At 37.7% G+C, this 21561-nt stretch overlaps 1 protein-coding gene across 3 annotated transcripts in view; it reads right to left on the reverse strand.

The window, feature by feature from the left end:
- Positions 1-21561, reverse strand: part of PLD5 (phospholipase D family member 5) — a 120205-nt gene that overhangs the window by 47682 nt on the left and 50962 nt on the right. For 2 of the 3 annotated variants that reach the window (XM_088143998.1, XM_088144005.1), the window contains exon 2: positions 12636-12772. In XM_088143998.1, the coding sequence (XP_088000124.1) occupies positions 12636-12772 (137 nt within the window). Of the gene's footprint in view, positions 1-12628; positions 12773-21561 lie in introns of those variants that run through there. The other variant, XM_088144013.1, reaches the window with a different exon arrangement.

Here is a 21561-nt window from a genome sequence, read left to right on the forward strand (position 1 = left end):
CACACGGGGTAAAGCAAGAGGGAGCTCTCCCAATGGTCCTTGAAACTCTCTTCTGCACCTGTTACCTGTCAGTCAGGTTATTTCTGAATAGGCTATAGCACTTGTCAAAAAGAACTCTAAACCATGTTCAAACATAGCCTGGTAAAAGGTATGGAGAGGGATGTTGGACAAAGCAGAAGAAAGAGAATGAAATGAGCAAGCACCATCTCTGACTACAAGGGAATGATGGTGCTGGCAATGAAAAGCCAAGGAGTCCAGTTTTAACCTCACGGCTGTGAGCACTCAGAAGTCAATAATGGATAGCTAGGGAGAACACACATGCTACAGCAGACTTCCAGATTTACACAGTTGTAACTGGCCTGCATGTAATAACAACAGTCAAACCCAAAGCAGAAATAGAATAGCAAAATGGTGTCACCACTCCAACAAAACTGTTGTAAGTAACAGTAGTGCATTGCACACCCAGCCAGAAAAACTGTAGCTGCCATAAGATTGGTCTCATGAGTGTTGAGCAATTAGGACAACAGTAGTTGCACTCGTGAAAATGGTACAAGCAATTGTATCAATATGGACATGTGAAAGCTCTTGTTAGCAGAAGGAGCAGAAAACCTGTGATGCACCCAATGGACCCAACTCTCAGTCCTGGTTTAAATCAACTTTCTATTAACATAGCCTAGTGTGCTTTCAAAACAGTGCTAAACCTAGATATAATAAAGGTATAGAATGTTTTCAGAAGTGTGCTTAATATGTGTATATTATGAGTCCATGTAATACCTGAAAAGCAGTATACTGTAGAAAGAACCGCTCAGGGATTACATGGGCAGATCCCTGTGAAGAAGCAAAACATCCAGTCTCTCTTGCAGTCCAAGACAAAATATCCATGGAGCAAAGTGCCCAGTGACCTTGGGGGAGGGGAGATACTCACAGCAACCTAAAGTAGCCAATAGAAGCTGGGTAGTCCCAACCCATACCACATTAGTAACCAAATGATCAGTGAAGAATGCAAATCACATCCACAGAAAAGAATGTGTTGGGAGAAGAGGATAACATTATTTCAATACCAGGACAGCTAAGGATGGCATTAAGCTGCCTGAGAATTGAGTTAGGGATAAGATGAAGGCAACCTCATGATGACATGGCAGAAAAAAAATAAGTTGCTGGGGTATGTTTGTGTTGTGGTTAGAGGAAATAAGGAAGAGCCCTGTTTCACAGAACGAATCGCTCATACTGAGGAATGTACTCTAAGCACAATAATAATATAGATCAAACAACCCTCCTATTAAGGGACTGCCTTACCCGATATGGTTTTGTGAGGATATCTAGACAGGGTCTGCTGAAGGTCCTCCCTTGTTAAGAGGAGCATGGACCAGAAGGTAAGCCTTCTCAGTGGCTGCATCCAAGTTATGGAACACATTGTCCCCAAGAGATGTGTCTGGCCTTCTTATTTCTAACATTGAAGAAGATGGTAAAGATTTTCCTTTATAAACAGGATTTTGACACCTACGTGTATTAGGGGGGCCATTGTAAATTTTAAATTGTACTGTGCATTTTAAATGAGTTTTAATTGAGAGAATTTTTGGATATTTCTTTTATAGTGTTGTACATCACCAAGAATCTTTAGATTGGATGATATAAAAATTATTGACATAACTATAAAAATAATTGTTCCTCAGGTTAATTGAGAACTATTGATTAAAGAAACAATATTAAAAAAGACCTGAATAACTTTTTAGAAAAGAGAAGCAGTTATTGATCTGATTTCTGTTGGTCAATGATTTCTAAAATGTCACCCAGGTTTTCTTTACTGGTGGCATCAAGACTGATAAAGAGACCAGTCTCACATTCTCATACGAACTTTGTAAGTGGAAATTCCTTGACCAGAAGAGAGGGAATAACTTGTACGGATGGCTGCACATAACAGCCATGGACATTAGGACCTGTGTAAATGGTAACTCAAGGAGGCAAAACCTTCTGCTGGCTTTGTGGTCCTGAAGCCTATCGCTGAAATGTATAAAGACTGCTTGCAAGATGTTATTCAAAAGATTGGTTGTTAGCTAACCATCCAGGTGGTAATGGCAGACTTTTACATGGCTTACTGTATCTCCTGGCTTGTGGAAATGAGATGGAGTGTCTTACAGATGGCTCTAAGACAGGCCAGATGAGAAATTCCACTTCTTTTCTAAGGGGAGGGGAGGGTTGCACTGAACAGGGCCTTTGCTGAGGGACAGGTCACTTGGTCCCAGTGAACTTCTGAGTGTGAGTGGGTGGGTGGGTAGTTTATTTTCAGAAGGGTACTTGGGAGCACTGAGAATATATGCCAAACTGAGAAAAGATTTTAAACATTCTGAATTCTTACCAGAAACAAGAACAAGGAACACTGACATACTGCAATATCTTTTATCATGTATTACTGAAATACAAAAATGCAAATGTGAATGAAAAAGAAGATTCTATTGTCAATATACACAAAAGTATTTCTCTTTGCATAATAAAAAGGTGGTGAGTCATGGAGATTGCTGATGCATGTCATTTAAAGAAAATAAATCCTCATAAGCCACGTGGTTAACTTATTTATGTTTCCTAATGTCAAAAATGTCATGGATATCTATGGTTACTCATCTCCTCCTTTGTTACCTAACATGTGAAGGTGCATTAGTCCAGAAAACAGTAAAATAAAACAACTCAAATCCAACTAAAATTCCAATATACAATAAGACAGAGTGGAATACAAAGTAAAACAAGAGAAGATAAAAGGGAAAAACTAATTAAAAAGACAACTTATGGGAACACTTATAAAAAGGTGCTTCCATATTGCAGTGGGTATCTCTGCAATACAATTGCCAAATTCCTTGTTATTATTTTTTATCAAGGCTTTCCCCCTTCTGTGTATATACATGGAATCATTGATTCGCAAGAAGTATTCAGACTGCTACTTCCAATCCTTTGTTCCTTTTGAAATCCAGCTTAGAGGAGTTTTGATAGGGCAGTTATGTTTTTTCCTGACATCAGAATGGTTGGGATGGTTGTGTATATATCAACGCATTCTTCAAATATGAAAAAATGTGGCCTATGCACAGCTCTCAATATGATGCTCACTTGCACAATCCCAACACAAAATGCATTATTGTTTTAAACAGAAGGTCAGTGCTTCATTAAAAATGCCCCTTTTCTTAGAAAAAGGAAAAAACAAATATCAAATCTATACATATTATAAGAAAATATAATTTGAATTAACAAATAAAAGCTGTATGTGTGTGTGTGTTTGTGTGTGTATAAAAATAAATAATAATTTAAAAAGAAAAAGGAAGAAAATTTTTTAAAAACTAAAAAAAAATTCTTACCCGTATTTCAAAATGTATGCACTAGATTTTATGGTGATTCATTAATTTAAACACATGAAATCTAATTTCACCTCACATGAATATTAATGCATATGCCTTTTTATGGTTGTTGCACATGATAATGTACATCTTACTTCTTACCTATAAATTACTTCATTTCTCTATAAAAATGATAAACTACCTGTCATTCACAAAGAAACTCAGAGCAGTGTGTATAACATTACCAAAAGTTATAATTATATATATATATATTGTATATAATTATATTATATATTATATAACAATTATAAATTATATTATATAACAATAATATCAAAGTTAGTTATCTTATAAAGTTTATCTTGTAAAATATTACAAGATAAGAAGCTTATAAATAACCAAAATATTTCAAGAAATGACTTAATAAAAATTACAAAAGTGAGGATGCAAAATTTGATTTAACACTGAAAAGAAAGTGTTAAATCTATGGCCTCCAGGAAGGCAGTCCAAAACAAGGCATCAGTCTTAATGATGGGCAGGACAGTATGGGAACAGAGACTCCTTCAGATATTGCAAAGAAACATTATTTAGACCAGTTCATTATTCTCAGGTGAGAAAAATGCAAACTGTGCATCAGTTGCTATAAGCTGTGCATTGTCCATTTTAAGATTTGAGGTAGCTCTTCTCTATTCTTTTTTTTTTAGGATTAGAAGGCAAAGAATTGCTAGTTATTTCTGCTCTACAAAAAACTAACTGGATCTTAGATTTATGGCTTATACAACAACAACGAAAATATTTCTGATTTACTGGACCCCATTATGTTGGTACTGAAAATGAATGGCTAGACCATCATGTAGTTGGAGAGGCAACCAGAATAAAGCTTCATTAAAACATGTTTTTGCAACGTCTTAAAATTATTAGGTTCTGGGAAGACATAATTATGTATATTAATGTGACTCTGAAACAAAGTTTCAGATATTTTCAGGTGCACATAGTCTTTTGAACTATATACCTACTACATGGAAACTGATAGCTGGACAATAGAAATGGATTCTCCATGTCCTTATTATTGCCAAGTGATTAGTGATTTAACACTGGAAAAACAAATTTGCAATCCCAATTACCCAGGGGAGTAAAAACCTGTTGTTACTTGTGTCTTCTGAACAACTGTTTATAGAAATAAATTGCGCATGGCCGATTACAATGAAACATGGTTATCTTTTATTGAAACTACTATGTAAAAAAGATATTTTTCAGAAACGTTAAACACTTTTACTTGATATGTATTGTTTTTCTTCCTCTACCAAGTTCCAGGTCAGTATTTGAGTTTTACCTTTATTAATCCAATAATCTGATACAAAGCCATATTGCTGCATATGTTCCATTAACAGCATTAAAGAGTCTTTGGGATGAATAATCATCAGCAATTTATAGTCTTACACTGCCAATTTAACTCCTGGGATTTTATTTTCTTGATGTATTCTGACTGCCAATGTTTCTAATGCCAATAAAAATTAAAAAGTATTATACTGTATTTACTGTATTAAAGTATTTACTGTATCCATGTGAGAAAATTAGGGCCACAATCCATTTTTTCTAAACTGCAAACATGCAAGTTCATTCCAAATTGTCAAAGGCTTTTCCTGCATCAAGAATGATCATAGCCATTTTTTAACAAAATATTTTGTCAGTAATAAGTCAAAGACTTAGGAATCTATTACACAAACAATAATAAGGATTTATTTTAAAATAAGTATTGAGTTGGAAAAGTATAATAGATATTTTAGATAGAAAAACTAAATCTGTTTTGGCTTGGAAGAACCACAGCTGTTAAAATGAATATTCTAACAAAACTTTTTTTTTTTGTCCAAATGATTTCAATACATATTTTAAAAATACTGTAAGGTATTAAGTGATTGGCATAAACAATTTAAACTACACATAGTCCAATCAAAGACAAAAGGTTAAGTTTAAGATTATACAGGATTCAAAGAGTGAGGTGGATTAGCAGCTCTGAACTTCAAACTTGTATTAGCTAGTTGCTGTACACAGATCTCAAAGAGCCTTGTATCCCCTTATAGCCGGGTTATTTCTAAAAAAAAAACCCAGGACTTCTAGGAGGTTTTCATAAATACATCTGGGCTGATACAGACAGGAATAGACAATTTGTAAGGGATCTTGAAATAATAAGCAATATATTGAATACCTGGGACAAATATAGGAGAATAAGCCCAGATTTCTCCGTTCTTGCTTCACTATTAAATGTCTATTTTTATGAAGAGGAAAGTACCAAAAAATGTGTTCAGTGGAAACTGAATAATTTGTCCAGATTGGAAGTGTTAATTATCATTAAGATAAAGACAAAATATTTTGAGATTCTTGCTTCACAATGGTCTAGTCTACCTAACTGGTTTCAGTATCATCAAATAACTAACACAGCACGAAAAGAATTGTAGAATACTAAGAGACTTGACTGAATTCAAAAATCTTATAACACATAATTCAGAACACCTGCTGGCTCTTATATATAAAGTGCTGGTAGAGTATGATTCAGAATCTGAACAAGTCAAAGGCTCTGTGATTAAATGGATACAGAATTTGAATTCAGTAACAGAGATGTAACAATGGGAATTTCAATGGAAGAACATTAAATATACTCCAAATATTACACTTAGAGAAAAATGGTAGAAGTTTAATCACTCGTTTATTACCCTAGTCTTATTTACTAAAATGGACAATTCATTCTCTAAAAATTACTGGAAATGTAATAAGCAGTTGGATTATTTTATCATATTTGATGGCAATACTTCTGTATAATGATCTCTATTAGAATGAAACAAATTTTAAAAACTGAATTCCCATTTCAACCTACAATACTTTTATTAAACTTTACTAAACCATACATCCCTTTGAAGTATACTGAGTTAGCTTTGTATATGCTAACTGTACAAAATCTTATACGCTTTTTACTGGAAAAGCTGTTTGATTCCCTCGGAGGAATGATTAACCTAGCTGTGAGAGTATGTTTCAATGCTGAAGATAACTTTGTACTTTAAAAGTAAATATGAAACAGAATTCAGTTCAAACTGGAAACCATTCCTGGACTATAACTTAAAACACAGATTTGTACCGCATCCAAAATTGGGTTTCTCTATGTATAGAGTCTATATTTAACTTCATGAGACATTTAAATTAGAATGGATTCTAATTAATTTAAATGAGTATGGATTCAATTCATTATAGCGGATAACTTCAGGCAGTGATTTATACCGTGTTGACCATGGTTCTTGATATTTATTCTCAGCTCAAGCTTAATTGTGATTCTTTCTCTTTTAAAGTGATGTAATATATTCAATTATTTATAGATAACTAATGATATGTTGGACATTATATTTTCTCTAAAAGGTCTATTAACTTGCTTTCACACACACACACATCTATATATGCATGACAAGCCCTTATATATAGAATTGATCATGTTATTGCATGACTTTCCCATCTTTTCTTCTTGGTTATTTTGTTACATTTTTCTATTACTCTTTTGTCTTGTTTCATTAAATAAATAAGGAAAAATAAAAATAAGCTTCTGTTTTGCATTTATTTATAAAATTTACATGGCCAGCCATTTTAAATACATAATTTAGGGGGGCTAACAAACTGGTCCACAAGAAAAAAGAATAAAACAAAAAGATATAGCTAAAATAATCAAATACAAGAACACAGGTACCACAAGATAACTCATAATTCAAACACACATACATTGGGCTCCTCTAACATTGGGTCCTTAGAACTGGGGGGAAAGCCAGGTCTTCATAGCCTACTGGAAGCATAAGTGGATCAGGACCCTCTGAATTTCAGGAAGGGCTATTCCATAGGGCAGGTATCACGACAGAAAAGGCACGTCTCCTTAGCCCCACAAGATTACCACCACTAGGACCAAGTATGCGCCACCACCCTGGAGGCCTTGACCAACCAGATGGGGCATGGATCTAAAGTGCAGGTAGCAGAATTTACACTCCTAAGAAGCCTGCATACTTCCTCAGGGCTGAAACTCTTCCCAGTTAACTAGGCCAGACCATGCTCTAGTCACTTGCATAGGGCCTGCCCAGCTAGAGTCCAAGTCTTGAATGGATCTGAGCAATGATCTGACAGAAGTCTAGTATAATCCTCACAGTAACTTAGCAAGAGCTCCCCAGGCCCCTCCTTACCAAGAAGTGACAATGTTACCTGAAACAGGGCCACTAATTGGCTATCTGTGGATGCAATAACAGTCGAGTAGTACCCCCTCTTTGTAGTTCTTATCACCTCCAGGTAAATAAAGTTCTTACTTGTGCTCAGTCAGATTCACTCTTTTCTCTTCCTCTAGCAGCACCTTAGGCATCTCTTCTGTCACTTCATCTCCAGAGTGACTCTGAAAACAAATAGCTCTATAGGACCCTCACCTCAGAGGGTCCATACAGGCATGATCTGATCCAAGGCTGGTGTTGCCTGCTCATTCCAGTCAGTGACTAAGGTCTCAGTTATATCATGCAACAGAGTTTCGACAACAACCCAAGTTCCTCTGGAATCCCATTAGGTTTATCTGTCACCTGGGGAGGACCAATTCAGTAGACCTTTCCTCCCTGCAGTGGGGGCAGCTAAAGTGGACTTCACAGCTAGGAGACAGTGATTTGTCCATGTCAAAGGACTGATGTCAACATCCCCTAACACCATATCATGTTTATTTATTGATTGATCATATTTACATGGCTGCCCATCTCACATACTGTAACTCTGGGAGGTGTACAAACAACCATAAAAATAATTTTAAAAACATTCAAAAAGTACAAAAAAATATTATAAAAGGCTAAGAGAGTGCAGATTATAAACAATGGAGCCACCTAATCAAATTACCATTCCTTGTGACCCCCGGATCTGTTGACACAACAAGATTTTAAGGGACTTCTGGAAGGTTGGGAGAGATGGGGCCAATCTCACCTCAGGGGGGATGATGTTCCTGAGGATGGGTGCCATGCAGAAAAGGCTTGTCTCCTGGGTCCTGCCAGATGTAACTCCTTAACGGACAGGACCCGCAACATACCTCTTTTCTGTTGGACCTGATGGAACGGGCAGATGTATTCAGGAAGAGGCAGTCCCTCAAATAATCTGACCCCATGCCATGAAGGGCTTTAAAGGTCAAAACCAGCACCTTGAATTGGACCCAGAAGCCAACTGGCAACCAATGCTGCTTGTGGAGCAGTGGTGTAATGCGTGCCGCTCTAGGAGCACATATAACTGCCATTGCTGCCACATTCTTAACTGCCGGTGCTGAAGCTTTCAGATACTCTTCAAGGGCAGGCCCATATAGAACGCATCACAGTAGTCCAGCTGGGACGTGACCAGAGCATGAGTGACCAGGAGCAGAGCCTCCCAGTCCAGGAAAGGGTGCAACTGGCATACCACCTGAAGTTGTGCAAAGACTCTCCTAGCCACAACTGCTTCTCGAACAGGAGTTTGGAGTCCCAGAAGACTCCCAAGTTGTGCACTAGGTCTGTTTGGGGCAGTGCAACCCCTTCCAGTACCAAAGATGTCATAGTCTCAGAATTGGCAGGCCCAAAAACCCAGAGCCACTCAGTCTTGCCAGGGTTCAGTTGAAGACTGTTGTTCCCCATCCAGACCCCCATCGCCTCCAGGCACCGGGATAGGACATCAACAGCATTGCTTAATTTGCCAGGGACAGGTATCATCAGCATACTGATGATACCTCACCCCATAGTGATGGATGAGCTCACCCAGAGGCTTCATGTAGATGGTAAAGAGGAGTGAAAAGAGCACTGAACCCTGTGACACCCCACACAGTGGGGACCGAGGGTGGGATCTCTCCTCCCCAATCACCACTGATTGGTATTCACCCTGGAGAAAGGAGGAGAACCAGCACAATATTGTGCCACCCACTCCCAATACCCAGAGCCAATCCAGAAGGATATCATGGTCAATGGTTTTAAAGGCTGCTGAGAGGTCAAGCAGAGCTAGGATGAATGCACAACTGTCATCCTGCTCCCGCCAGAGATCATCTAAGTGCAACCAATGCCATATCCAGGTCTGAATCCTGACTGAAAGGGGTACAGATGTTTATTTATTTATTCATATTTATATAGCTGCCCATCTCACAAAATGTGAATGCCCTGAGGCAAAGACCAGAGCCAATGTGTGACCCCTATTGTGAGCTGGGCCCCAAACAATCTGGATCAGATCCCAGGGTTGCCAGAGTCCCCTGGAGTTGGGCAGCCAATAAATTTAAATAAAAAAATAATATAACAACAACACTATAAGCAGAATCTCCAATTTCATTCGAATCAGAAACATTTCTACCAATCCATCAATGGAGAGATTGCAATGAACCAGAAGAAACTGCACCAAATCCCCCTTCTGCACCGAGCAACATGTAAGAGAGGGGAAACTACTGGCATGAACAGAGGGCTCATAACTTTATCAATTTTGGTGTATGTCTGCAAGCAATCATCAAACTTCTTTATGGTACATTATCTTTGTGAGCGAAGCAGAATGTTGTTTAGCTATCCTTAGTATATCTACAGAATACTGATTTATGGCATAATTTTGTAAAATTGAAAATTGCTGTTAACAATGGTCTATGTTTCCTATAATGTTCATATTCATAATGTTAATTTAATCTCCATGCCATATCCCTATCAGATTTTATGAAGCTTTCTTCCAAAATTAAGACCACAGGGACTACCCTGTTAATAGATGTTGTTCTGAAACCACTTCTTGAAAAACAGTTTTTTTCCTTTAAGGTAATCTGTGTACGCAAGTGTATTTTGTGCCTGTGAAGAGGATCTTGTCCTCCACACTGAAAATACTCTAGAACTGGAGTAGAAGCCAACATCATTCTTTTTCCCCTTCTCCCACCACAAACACCACAGCCCCCTGAAAATATGGCTGATTATATTAAGATTAAATATGTTTTCCTTTCTTTTAGTTAGTTCAGGGGACTGGGGGGAGATGTTCACATAATTTGCTTATCTATCTTTGTATATACTTTATCTCCTATAGAATCTAGTTTTTTGTATTAAAGAACAAAAAAAAATTGTATCAATTCAAGTTATTCAATTGATTTGGAAAGAACTTTTGTGTCTCAAGACAGAGAATCTACCATATTTTTCCAAGTATAAGACGATACTTTTTTCTAAAATCCTTACCCTAAAAATTGAAGGGTGTCTTATTCAAGGAAGTCAGCTGAGAATCGCGCGGTTGCAAAACTGCCCATACTTTGTTTCTGCAGAGAGGCTTCCTCCTATTGCTAGCCTCCAATCACGAGTGAAATAGCTTGTCTTCCAAACAGACTTCCTCCAATCACGAGCCTGATGTAACTGATGTCAGCTGATGCTGAACAAACCAATTAGAGGAAGGCTGTTTGCAGAGACAAGCTATCTGCAGTTTCACTCGTGCTTGAATGTAATCAGTTATGCAAAAGAGCCTGGAAATAGAGCTGGAGAGAGATGGTTTGGACCTCCTCCCACCGAGTGTATCAGGTAAATGTTAACTAATTACTAAATAAAAATGTGTTCTGCACTATCTTTAAAATATTGATTTCTTAATTTTGGGTTGGAAAAGTGGGGGTCGTCTTGTACATGGGGGCGTCTTATTGTCGGAAAAATAAGGTATATGGATTGTTTTGATGAAAAAAATACATCACTTCAGCAGTTGATATTCAGAATCTTCTTAGTCACATTGTGGCAATACCAACAGTAGTGAACAATGCTCGCCTTCACACAGGGACTCTCCACTCCTTATATCTGTTTCCAACTACCAACTCATTACTAGGATGGCAGGCTCAACTTCTGTACTAAGTTAGGTTGGTAATCTTATTTGAATTTGTTTTTGCACATGCAGTTCCTCCAGGATTCTCCCAGTGGATTCCTCTATAGGGTTGAGAGAGCATTGCAACAGGTGTTATACCTAGAGTCTCTGAAACAAAATGGAGAGAGCTTAGCTTATAAATGCTCTACAGCTTCTAGCAGTCTTGGAGTGTTTCTCTCAAAGCCTTCAAATTAATTCTCACTAACCATTCATTTAGATATTAATGGACAATTTTACAATGGTCATTACCTCCACAGACAAGGATGAATTCATTCTTGTATTCTACCTTCTTTGCCATCAACTTGGGCAATGGCACATTTGCAGAAGCATTAATCTCATGGCTTTCCACTCTGCCAGCACTAACAACACCACTGTTTACCACTTGAGTCAAGCCTGACAGGGGGTCTACACTGCATTGCATCATTGCATGATTGCATTGCAATGTCACCCAGTCTCTACTCCAACACTGTGGGCTCCGCACATCTATCTGTTTATATTTGAATACAACATACACTGCAACCAATATTGCAATTTGTTCTCTTTCACAAAGATACTGAAAGCAAGAGAGATACTAATCATAGGGCCAGTGTCAAGAGTTTATAAATAAATTATACAGAGATGCTAATTCCAGAGAGTTTTCCAAAGCCAGTCCAGAAGTCAAGAACCAAAAAACACAGTACTGTATCCAAGAGAGGCTGAGCTAGAAGCACGGTTTTGGAGAAGGCAAGGTACACTGTCCTGTATTCCATCTTTAATTAATAGTATGTTCCATCTCCTGCAAGTATAACCTGTCATTTTTCCATTTGTGTAAAGCACAAGCACCAAGAAGAAAAAAATGTTTGTGGTTTTTCGTCAGCTGTGCATTCACACTCTCATTCCAAGCACATTTTATCTTACTTTGGCACCTTTTTCATTCCAAAATAGACATGGCTTGCATTGGTTCAAGAAAATAAGAACGATAGAAGTATCAACAATAGCATGCAAAATGGGGTGACGGAGCTCCACTTTTTCACCTATAAGCTTTGCTAGAAACGTTCTGAATAATGCTCTGAAAAGGCCAGAAAAATATATTTGAAAGCACAATTGACTAAGGAATCATAATTGCAGGTAAATCGCATTTTTAAATATGAGCCATAAATTATATTCAAATTTATTTTTGTGATTTGGATATTTGTTTATGTTAATGTGAGAAAGAAGGATTTGTAAGATGACCATGCCATCTGATCAATGTAGACCCACATTTAAAAATGTTCTTTATTGAGCTTCAGGATCAAATGGCTGATATTGTCAAATTAGGGATTATTTAAACATTTAAACATTCACATTGCCCTTACAAATGGATTACAATTCACCTTGTTTTTGTACCTCTAAAGATAATTTTAAACTTTCTCTATATCTTTTGCATCACAGTAGCCATTTACCCCCAAAAAAGAAGCTTTGTTTGTTACCTCTTACCGACAGTTATTTTGACAGTTTTTTTCTGAGAGTCCATATTCATCTTCCCCCACAATATCCACAGCTGAAAATATCAGTGCAACCAGAATTGCAAAGCAGCAAACCAGTGCAAAAATCACAATGCATTTTTGCTGGGACTGAAAGAGATTAAGGAGAAAAAAATGAGATTAGAATAGTCAAGTACTTTTCCATGTATTGCAAACACTATATAGTTTAAAAATATTTTACTTTGATTCTGAAAATTGCTCAAAATTTACATCAGACACATCAAAAGAGAGGCAAGGCATTGTCTTGGTTTTCAGCATTTTGTCACAATCATATTAATGCGTTCTTTATTATACATCATATATGCCATGATATGGACAAAAATGTTTTAATAAAATACATTAGTCATCTTAACTTTCAGGAGAAAATAGACTCATTAGTGTTGAAATATTAACACAAACACAAAATAACACTTTCAGGTTGCTTTGAAATAAACATAATAAACACTGTTTATAACAGTAGCCATGGTATGCGTAAAGAATGGGGTCCCATTGCCATTCTAAAATTCAAAACACATCTGCTTTGGATGGATGGACTATTATTGCCTTACGGCTTATCATTTAATCCACCCAATCATGAGAAGTTTTGTGAGGAATGGAGGCTGCCACCTGAAGGAGTTTAAACATTTTTTGTTGGGGAAACTAGTCCTGGATACTGCCATGCAACTGCTTCCATTTTGTTTTTTACTCACTCTTTAAATTTCTAAAACAAACAACTATATGTCCTAATACCTACTGGGTGAAAGATCTTATATTCTACTTCATGTCAAAATTAAAATAACGTAATGTAGCTGCTGCATAGTAAATTATGCAACTTCTTCAAACCAGACCAACTCAGCTGATATTACAAGCACAAGTTATACAAAATGGCAATGAAAAGCATTTTACTTTTTATCAAAAGGAGATTAACATCTCAATCCAGCTGAATCAAACTGTAGGCAAAAATACATACACCAAAAACATGAATATTAGAATACACATCAAAAAGTCTGTCTGTCAGTCAATCAATTTATTTAAACAATAAAACTTTAGGTAAGTTTAAATAAACAGTAATCGTTTATTTAAAAATAAAATCTATACTAGACTTCCCAAACCTAGTGTCACCTAGTCACCCTCCAGGCTGCTATCAATGAAATACTCTTTCAGACAGCATTCTGAACAATTGTAACTATTCTTAAAGTACCCCTAGAAACAATTTGGGCATTTGTTTATATCAGTGTTTCTCAACCTTGGCAACTTTAAGATGTGTGGACTTCATCTCCCAGAATTCCCCCCAGCTATGCTGGCTGGGGAATTCTGGGAGATGAAGTCCACACATCTTAAAGTTGCCAAGGTTGAGAAACACTGGTTTATATATCAAAACAACAACAACAACAACAACAACCCTTTTCATACATTTAAAGCAATATAGGCAATATTCATATATTTACCATTAGGATGAAAATCTACTGCATTTTTGTTATTGTTTTTAGTATGAAAAATGATTCCATTCTTGATATCGAAATGCTTTCATTCTTGTCACATGCAACTGCAATGTGACATTAAAAGCTTTGTACAGCCAGCTTTGATAATAAATTGAATATTACTTTCAAAGATGTCTAGAAGACATCCTGTAGAATTTTAAAACGGCTGCACTGCAGTCCCAAAATATGAAAAAGGCAAAAGATGTAGAAGTGGCTGAGTTATGGTTTAATGGCCTTGAGTCCAACAATTGCAGTGACACTGTAACACAGACTTTCCCAACTTGAGGGACTTTCTCAACAACCTTCATCAAAAAGAAAAGATTGGAGAGAGGGCAGCAGTCCGGAATACCTCTGGATCCAAGTATGGCCTCTTCAAGACTCTGGGTTCAACTCCTCCCATAATGAGCCATTTACAGAAGTCAGAGAATGGCTGCTAGGGAGCAATCTCATCAAGGGCCTGAGACGACACTTCTTACTAGTAGACCAGGCCCTCAACTGCTTTTTCCACAAGATCATTGGGGGAGGGGAGAGCCCAAGCACCCACCAGAAACCAGCTGGAACCATAAGATATCTAGAGTGGACCATTCAAATGAGTCCAGTCCTGCGGAGGAAATGAGCAGCAATCAGTTACATCTGGACTAGGAAGTGATATGACCATGAGAAAGGACAGATGGTAATACCCTCCAAATCCAGATCATGCAGCAATTGCTCAGAAATGAACACAAAGTATAACTTGTAACCACTAACATGTGTTGGAGCCATGATAATCTGGGACAAGCCCATGTCTTTCATGGAGGCCATGAAGTCCTGAACCCTGCTGAATCTGAGTTCTGTTAACCTGGAGGTTGAAGTCTCCCAGTACTAACTCTACCATCAGGCTGGCAATCAGGCCAGGAACTCAGGGAGGGTTCCTAAGAAGTAGTACGGCAGCAAGAACAACAAAAGGGCCTCTAGCTTTTCCTTACAGCCCAAATGAACACATAGACATTCACACCCAGTCACCTCCAGAACAGTCACTCTGGCCACAGATCGGGGCCATCCCTCCTTCTCAGCTCTGGTGTCAAGGCTGGTGTAGGAAACTAAACCTGGCTGGGCAAATTTCCAAAAGGGCAACATCTAAGCACTCCCTCAGGTTTCAATAATACACACCAAATTGGTCCACTTGTCCACCACCAAGTCATAGAGGGACATGGTCTTATTACAGACAGACCTGGCATTGACCAGCTCCAACTTAAAGCCCAACGATCCAGCACATATCCCAGATGCAGGTGTCACAGGAGTCCACCCTGGCCAAAACCTTATCTCCCAGATCCTCCAGACATCAGGCTCTTGAAAACAATACATCCAAGGCTGCTTGGCCAATTAATTAATCCAGCCCAGCATCTCTTGCATCCACTGGCACAGAGTGAGCCAGCCAGTGGAAGAGGTTCAGGATCCACAGTCCTAGCCTCAATCCCTTCCACCAGAATGATCCATCCAGAGTTATCCATCCATAAGAGTGAAGACCTCTCAGCCAGAGGGGAAATTATCTACCTGGAACAGTGGACCAGTCCAAAAATAATAATAATAAAAAAATGAAAAACCTGAACCAGATACAGTTCTTCAGGGGTAGTAATAGAAATCCTGGGGAAGCAGTCACAGCCATTCCCCTCCCTCCCATGTCACAGCAAAGTCCATGGAGATGACTAATAATGAAATGAACTTGACAATGATGAATATTGTCAGCCCACACTGTGCTCCATCCAACTAGCCAGCAGAATGGAGAATGGTGGCCACTCTTTGATGAAGTGCCAGTGTCCAGAAACAGGTTACACTCAGCATCAGCCTCAGTGCCCCAAGAGCTCCACTCAGTCCTGTAACTTGGAAAGCAGCCTGCCTTAGATGCTGGGCCAATTATAGTGGTAGTTACAGGCCACAAAAAAAGCCTCTAAGCTCAGAGGGAGAAGTCCAGATTATTTTTGGTAGCAGTGTCACAAACCCTGCAGCCTCCCCGTGACCTCCAGCAATGATGCTACCTGATCTCCAACATGGTAGAGCCTGCAGTCACAAGCAATGGTGCAACCTAAAAGCCTCCCATGGGAAATGGCGAAGTTCTACTGCGGCAACCAAACATTGTCCCAAGAACCTCCCAGCAGTTTGGAACCAGTACCCTAGTAAAACACCAGCTAACAAAACACAACCTCCCAAACAACCCAGCCAAAACAATAAAAAAATCATCCAGAATCCAACATAACCTAAACAAAACCTCTCCCTTTTAGTGAAACCAGATGACCTCCATGATGCCATCTTGAAAATTAAGTTTAGTAGTAGACATAATCGAAGTAATCTTATGTACTCTTCCTGAAATAAAGGAATAAAATAAAATAAATCCTTTCCTGATAAAAGGAAAGAATTAGATAATATATAACAGCCAATTTGGTTTAGTGGTTAAGGTACAAGCTGGGAGACCCTGAGTTCTAGTCCCACCTTAGGCATGAAGCCAGCTGGGTGACTTGGGCCAATTATTCTCTCTCAGTCCTAGGAAGAAGGCAATGACAAACCATTTCCAAAAATCTTGCCTAGAAACCTGCAGGGGCTAATCCAGGCAGTCACTAGGAGTCAACACTGATTTGAAGATGCACATGCGTACATTGATGAATTTCTGGCAACCTATCCCAGTGGTTTCATGTAAGTGCAATCAACAGTGGAGACAAAATAAAAAACCACAAACCCCCATGCTGAAATCTGTTATTTTGAATTTAGATTTAAAATTTAAAAATCAGCCTGAAAAGTTTTCCTCTTCCTGACCTTTTGTTCAACCATCAATCAATTACTTGTTCTTCCAGGCCTTAATGATAATTTCTGTTTTAAAAAGGAATTCTTCATCCCACAGAGGTCACTAATTACTCTCTAGTGAATTTCACTAGGACATATATTTATTTGAAATGATTAGAACCCTTAACCATATTTATGCAGATGGATCCAAAATGTACTAATGCAGCCTTTCCCCATCTCCCATCTTCCTGGGGTATTAGGACTGCCAGCTGGAAAATCTAGAAATTGCAATCCTAATACATCAGGAAAGATGTAGCTTGGGGGAGGTTGCCCTAATGTATTTATTTTGATAGCATGACAGAAGACATAATAAATTATATTACAAAAGAGATTGGATTGTTTTTCACATGCATACCACACATTTTCCCCTCCATAGCTAAGTGTTATCTTTAGAGAAAACTGCCATCTGTGCACTGAAATATATCTTAATTCCTTTCTTTCAACCTCAGTTCTCTAAAGCTATCCAGCTCTTATTCAAAGCAGAAACGGCAAGACTGAACACTGACATTTTGGAAATCAGTGAATTAAAATGGACTAGAATGTGTCAGTTCACATCAGAAGAGCAGTGGATCTTCTACTGTGAACAAGAAAACGTATAAGAAGGGAGTAGTAATCATTATTAACAAAAGGGTGTGAAAATCAGTGTTCAAATATAGCCCCCAAATGACAGAATTATTTCAATTCAAGTCCAAGGCAAGTTGGTGATGCAAAACTATGCTCCAACCACAGATATGGAACAAACAGAAAGAGAACAATTCTAAGGCAATTTGCAACAGCATGTCAACACAATACCAACAATAAAGAAAAGACAACACACTAATTATAGGAGACTGGAGTGCTCACCCTGAAAGTAAAATATCATCTGGAATAAAGCATGAAACAAACAAATGGTTCTGCCAATTCAATTCAATTCAATTGAAGGGCATTGTTTTGATACACAATTTTACACTCTCTCATAATGTGTGGGCATGCATGTGATAGTGCACTCTATCTTATTTACAAAGGATTAACTTGCTTTGTAAAGAGCACAGCATTTCTTTCCCCCACCTTATCTCTTTGTTGAATGCCTGATTGCCTTCTAAGAGAGCACAGCATTCCCCCAACCCCATTTCCTTTAGAAGCAATTAGCCAGATGCCTGACTGAACAAGTAAGCTATAAATTAGATTCGTACCAGGCAGGCAGAGGCACCAAATTCCAAAGAAGTTAGGTATTTCCTTGATAACCAGAAGAAAAAGTTAAACTTAGATTCACCTCTTTAGGCCCACCTTTACTTTTCCCTGGGTCATCCCAAAATTCCCTTGTATGGATATGAGGGGATGTACTATCTGAATATGCCTATAAAATCTTTGTTGCTCACTTTGCAAGGTGTGGTTCTGGGCAACACTCCTTGAGCCATCCAGAAGGTTTCCTTGGCCAATAAAACCTCTGTTAATTAAAAGCCTCATCTCAAGTCTTCTTATTTGGCTTTATTGAAACTTGGGAAATAAAAGGTGCCATACACAATATTTATAGCAAATATCCTCTTCCAACAACCTAAAACAACCACCTTCCAACAACTTCTTCATATGGACATCACCAGACAGAACAGATTCAAATATACTCTGTAAGCAAAGATGGAGTTATGTTCAGTCAGCAAAAGCAAGATCTGGCATTAACTATGGATCAGATCATTAGCTCCTTCTTGCAAAACTACAACTTAAACTAAAGAAAATAAATAATGTCACCAGATTCACAAGGAACAACATCAGCAATATTTCCTTTGATTATGTGGTGAAGGTAAAGAATAAATTTAATGGATTAGTTTGATAAATTGAGAGCTTAAAGAATTCTGGACTGAATTTATAACATTAAAGAGGAACCAAACAAAAATATCCTGAAATACATAAAGCAAAGAAAGGTTAGATGGCTGTTGAAAGTAGCTGAAGAAAGATAGAAAGCAAAACAGACTGGAGACAGAGGAAAATTTGCCTCACTAGCTGAGGTTCAGAGCAAGAACAGACAAGCAGTCAAATCTAAATAAGCAATACAAAGAAAATGAGGATAACAATTGAATGGGGCGGACAAGATCACAGCAATCAAATGGAACTTTTATGCAAAAAGGGACATGATAAAGGACAAAGAAGGAAAAATCTTCTGGAGAAAAATGGCACAGAATATACAGAAAAATTGTACCAAAAAGATCACCAAATTAGTATCAATAAATTAGATCAATGAATTAAAGCCAGACATTGTAGAAAGTGAAGTTAAATGGTCCCACCAAAATATTGCTAACAGAGCTGCAGATACTAGCAGAATTTTACAAGATGATGCACTTTAGTGCTACTTGCAGTTTGTAAGCAGGTAGCAGGAAAATACAGCTAAATGCTTAAACTCCTGAGCTACTGCACTTATCTCTCACGCTAGAAAGATAAATGCTCAAGACCCTGCAATCTAGACTTCAACAATACAGGGAATAAAAACTGTCAGATGTACAGGCTAGAAGCAGAAGAAGGACAGGAACTCAAGAATACATTACTAACACCTGATATACTATGGAAAAGACAACTGAGTCCAAAAATATGTCTTTATTGCTTTATTGATTATACAAAGGCTACTGACTGCACAGAGAGCTAGTTTGGTCTAATGGTTAAGGCACCAGGCTAGAAAACAGGAGTCTGTGAGTTCTAGTCCTCCCTTGGGCACAAAGCCAGCTGGGTGACTTTGGGCCAGTCACTCTCTCTCAGCCCTAGGAAGCAGACAAGGGCAAACCATTTCCGAAAAACCTTGCCAAGAAAACTGCAGGGACTTGTCCAGGCAGTTGCCAGGAGTCAACACTGACTCAAAGGCACCTAAATAAATAAATAAATAAATAAATAAATAAATAAATAAAATTGACTGCATAGGTTACAACAACAAATTGTGGTCAGCTGTTAAAAACATGGGTGTACTCGACCAACTGAAGAATTAGTATTATAAGGAAGCAGCTTACAACAGAATATGAAGCAGGTAAATCAGAATCAGGAAAGCACCAAAGTTGTATGCTGTCATCTTATTTATTTAATTTATATGCAGAATATGTAATGAAAAATGCTGGATTAGAAAAAATAAAAATTGTAATTAAAATTTCTGGAAGAAACTTCAACAACCTTAAAAAGCTGTTTGTATCACTATGGAAGTGAGGAGGACTTAAGGAATTTCTTCTTGAAGATGAAAAGAATAGAGTGCAAAAGTCTGTCTGCTGCTCAATATTTTTAAAATTATTAAAAAATAAGATTATGCCAACAATGGATATAGGCAGAGAAGAAGTTGACACTTATCTTCCTAGGCTCAAAAATTCACAGGGATGGTGATGGTATAGCCATGAAATAAAAAGACATCTGCTACTTGTGAGAAAGATGACAGATCTAGACAAAATATTCAAGTGCAGAGACATCACACTGACAATAGCAGCATGAATTGTCAAGACTATGTTTTTCCCAATTGGAACATATGGCTGTGAAAACTGTACCATCAGAAAGGCCAAATGAAAATAAATTAATGCCTTTGAATTGTGATGCTGGAGAAAATTGTTGAGAATACCTCGGACCATAGGAAGCAAAATAATACAATACTAAAAGACATACAACCAGATTGCTCACAAGAAGCACTAATAATGATACTGATGTTTAAACATTGTAGAAATATAACGCAAAGGCAAAAGACACCAGAGAAAACCCCAATGTTTGGAAAAAATCAAAGGCGATTGAAAAAGACACTGATAGAAGACGAGGTTGCTAGATATTATCATTGATGACACAAACATGAGTTACAAGAACTGAAAGAAACAGTTACTGGCAGACAATCCTGGTGAAATGATATCCATCAGGTTACAAAGGGTAAGAAGCAACTGAATGACTGAACAACAACATCCAGTTGTATGAGAGTTTTCTAAAATAGCTACAAGGCATCCATTACATGTCCACTCTCATTTCCATTGAATGAGCCAGGACAGAAGCTAAAGGACTGCAGCCCTATGCTTTCCCCCTATTCCTAATTATAATTTATCTAAATTATCATATGAGAAAAACTGAAAAATAAAATTTTGGTAATATGTGTTGGACCAGCAGAAGAGGAAGAGATCCAGCAATCATAAAATGATTATTTTTGATAAGAAAGATGACCCACTGAACATAAGTGGTCATCTTACAGAACATCGTAAGTTCTATTATCTTACAGTCTATGCAGTTGCCATAAATATTTCTAATAGTATTACTATTCGATTCACTGTGAATCACATCTATTAGTAATTTTTAAAATCTTTTATCACCCTTCCATTCGATCTTTATTCTAAGCACGCTGATTGGAATACCATGTTTGACCAGTCTTTCTTTTAGGTACATGTTATTTCCTCGGATTACTAATTCTATCTGCTTGAAGAAATTTACCAAAAGAAATTATGAAAATTATTGAAGGCCTTTCTTCCACATAATAGGACTACAAATCAATGGGAGAGTCTTTTATAATGCAACCCTGTCTGATCCCGGCAATCTGATTAAAGGAAACTAAATACTGACAGAGAAAAGCTCTCATTTTAAGAAATGATATTCCTCAGAGCTGAAATTAGCTGCATAAAGTATTATTCTGGA

The sequence above is a fragment of the Python bivittatus genome, unplaced genomic scaffold (assembly GCF_059951505.1).
Source record: "Python bivittatus isolate LINGU-HERP-01145 unplaced genomic scaffold, Pbiv_v1 ctg000020_np1212, whole genome shotgun sequence".
Classification (NCBI taxonomy): Eukaryota; Metazoa; Chordata; class Lepidosauria; order Squamata; family Pythonidae; genus Python; species Python bivittatus.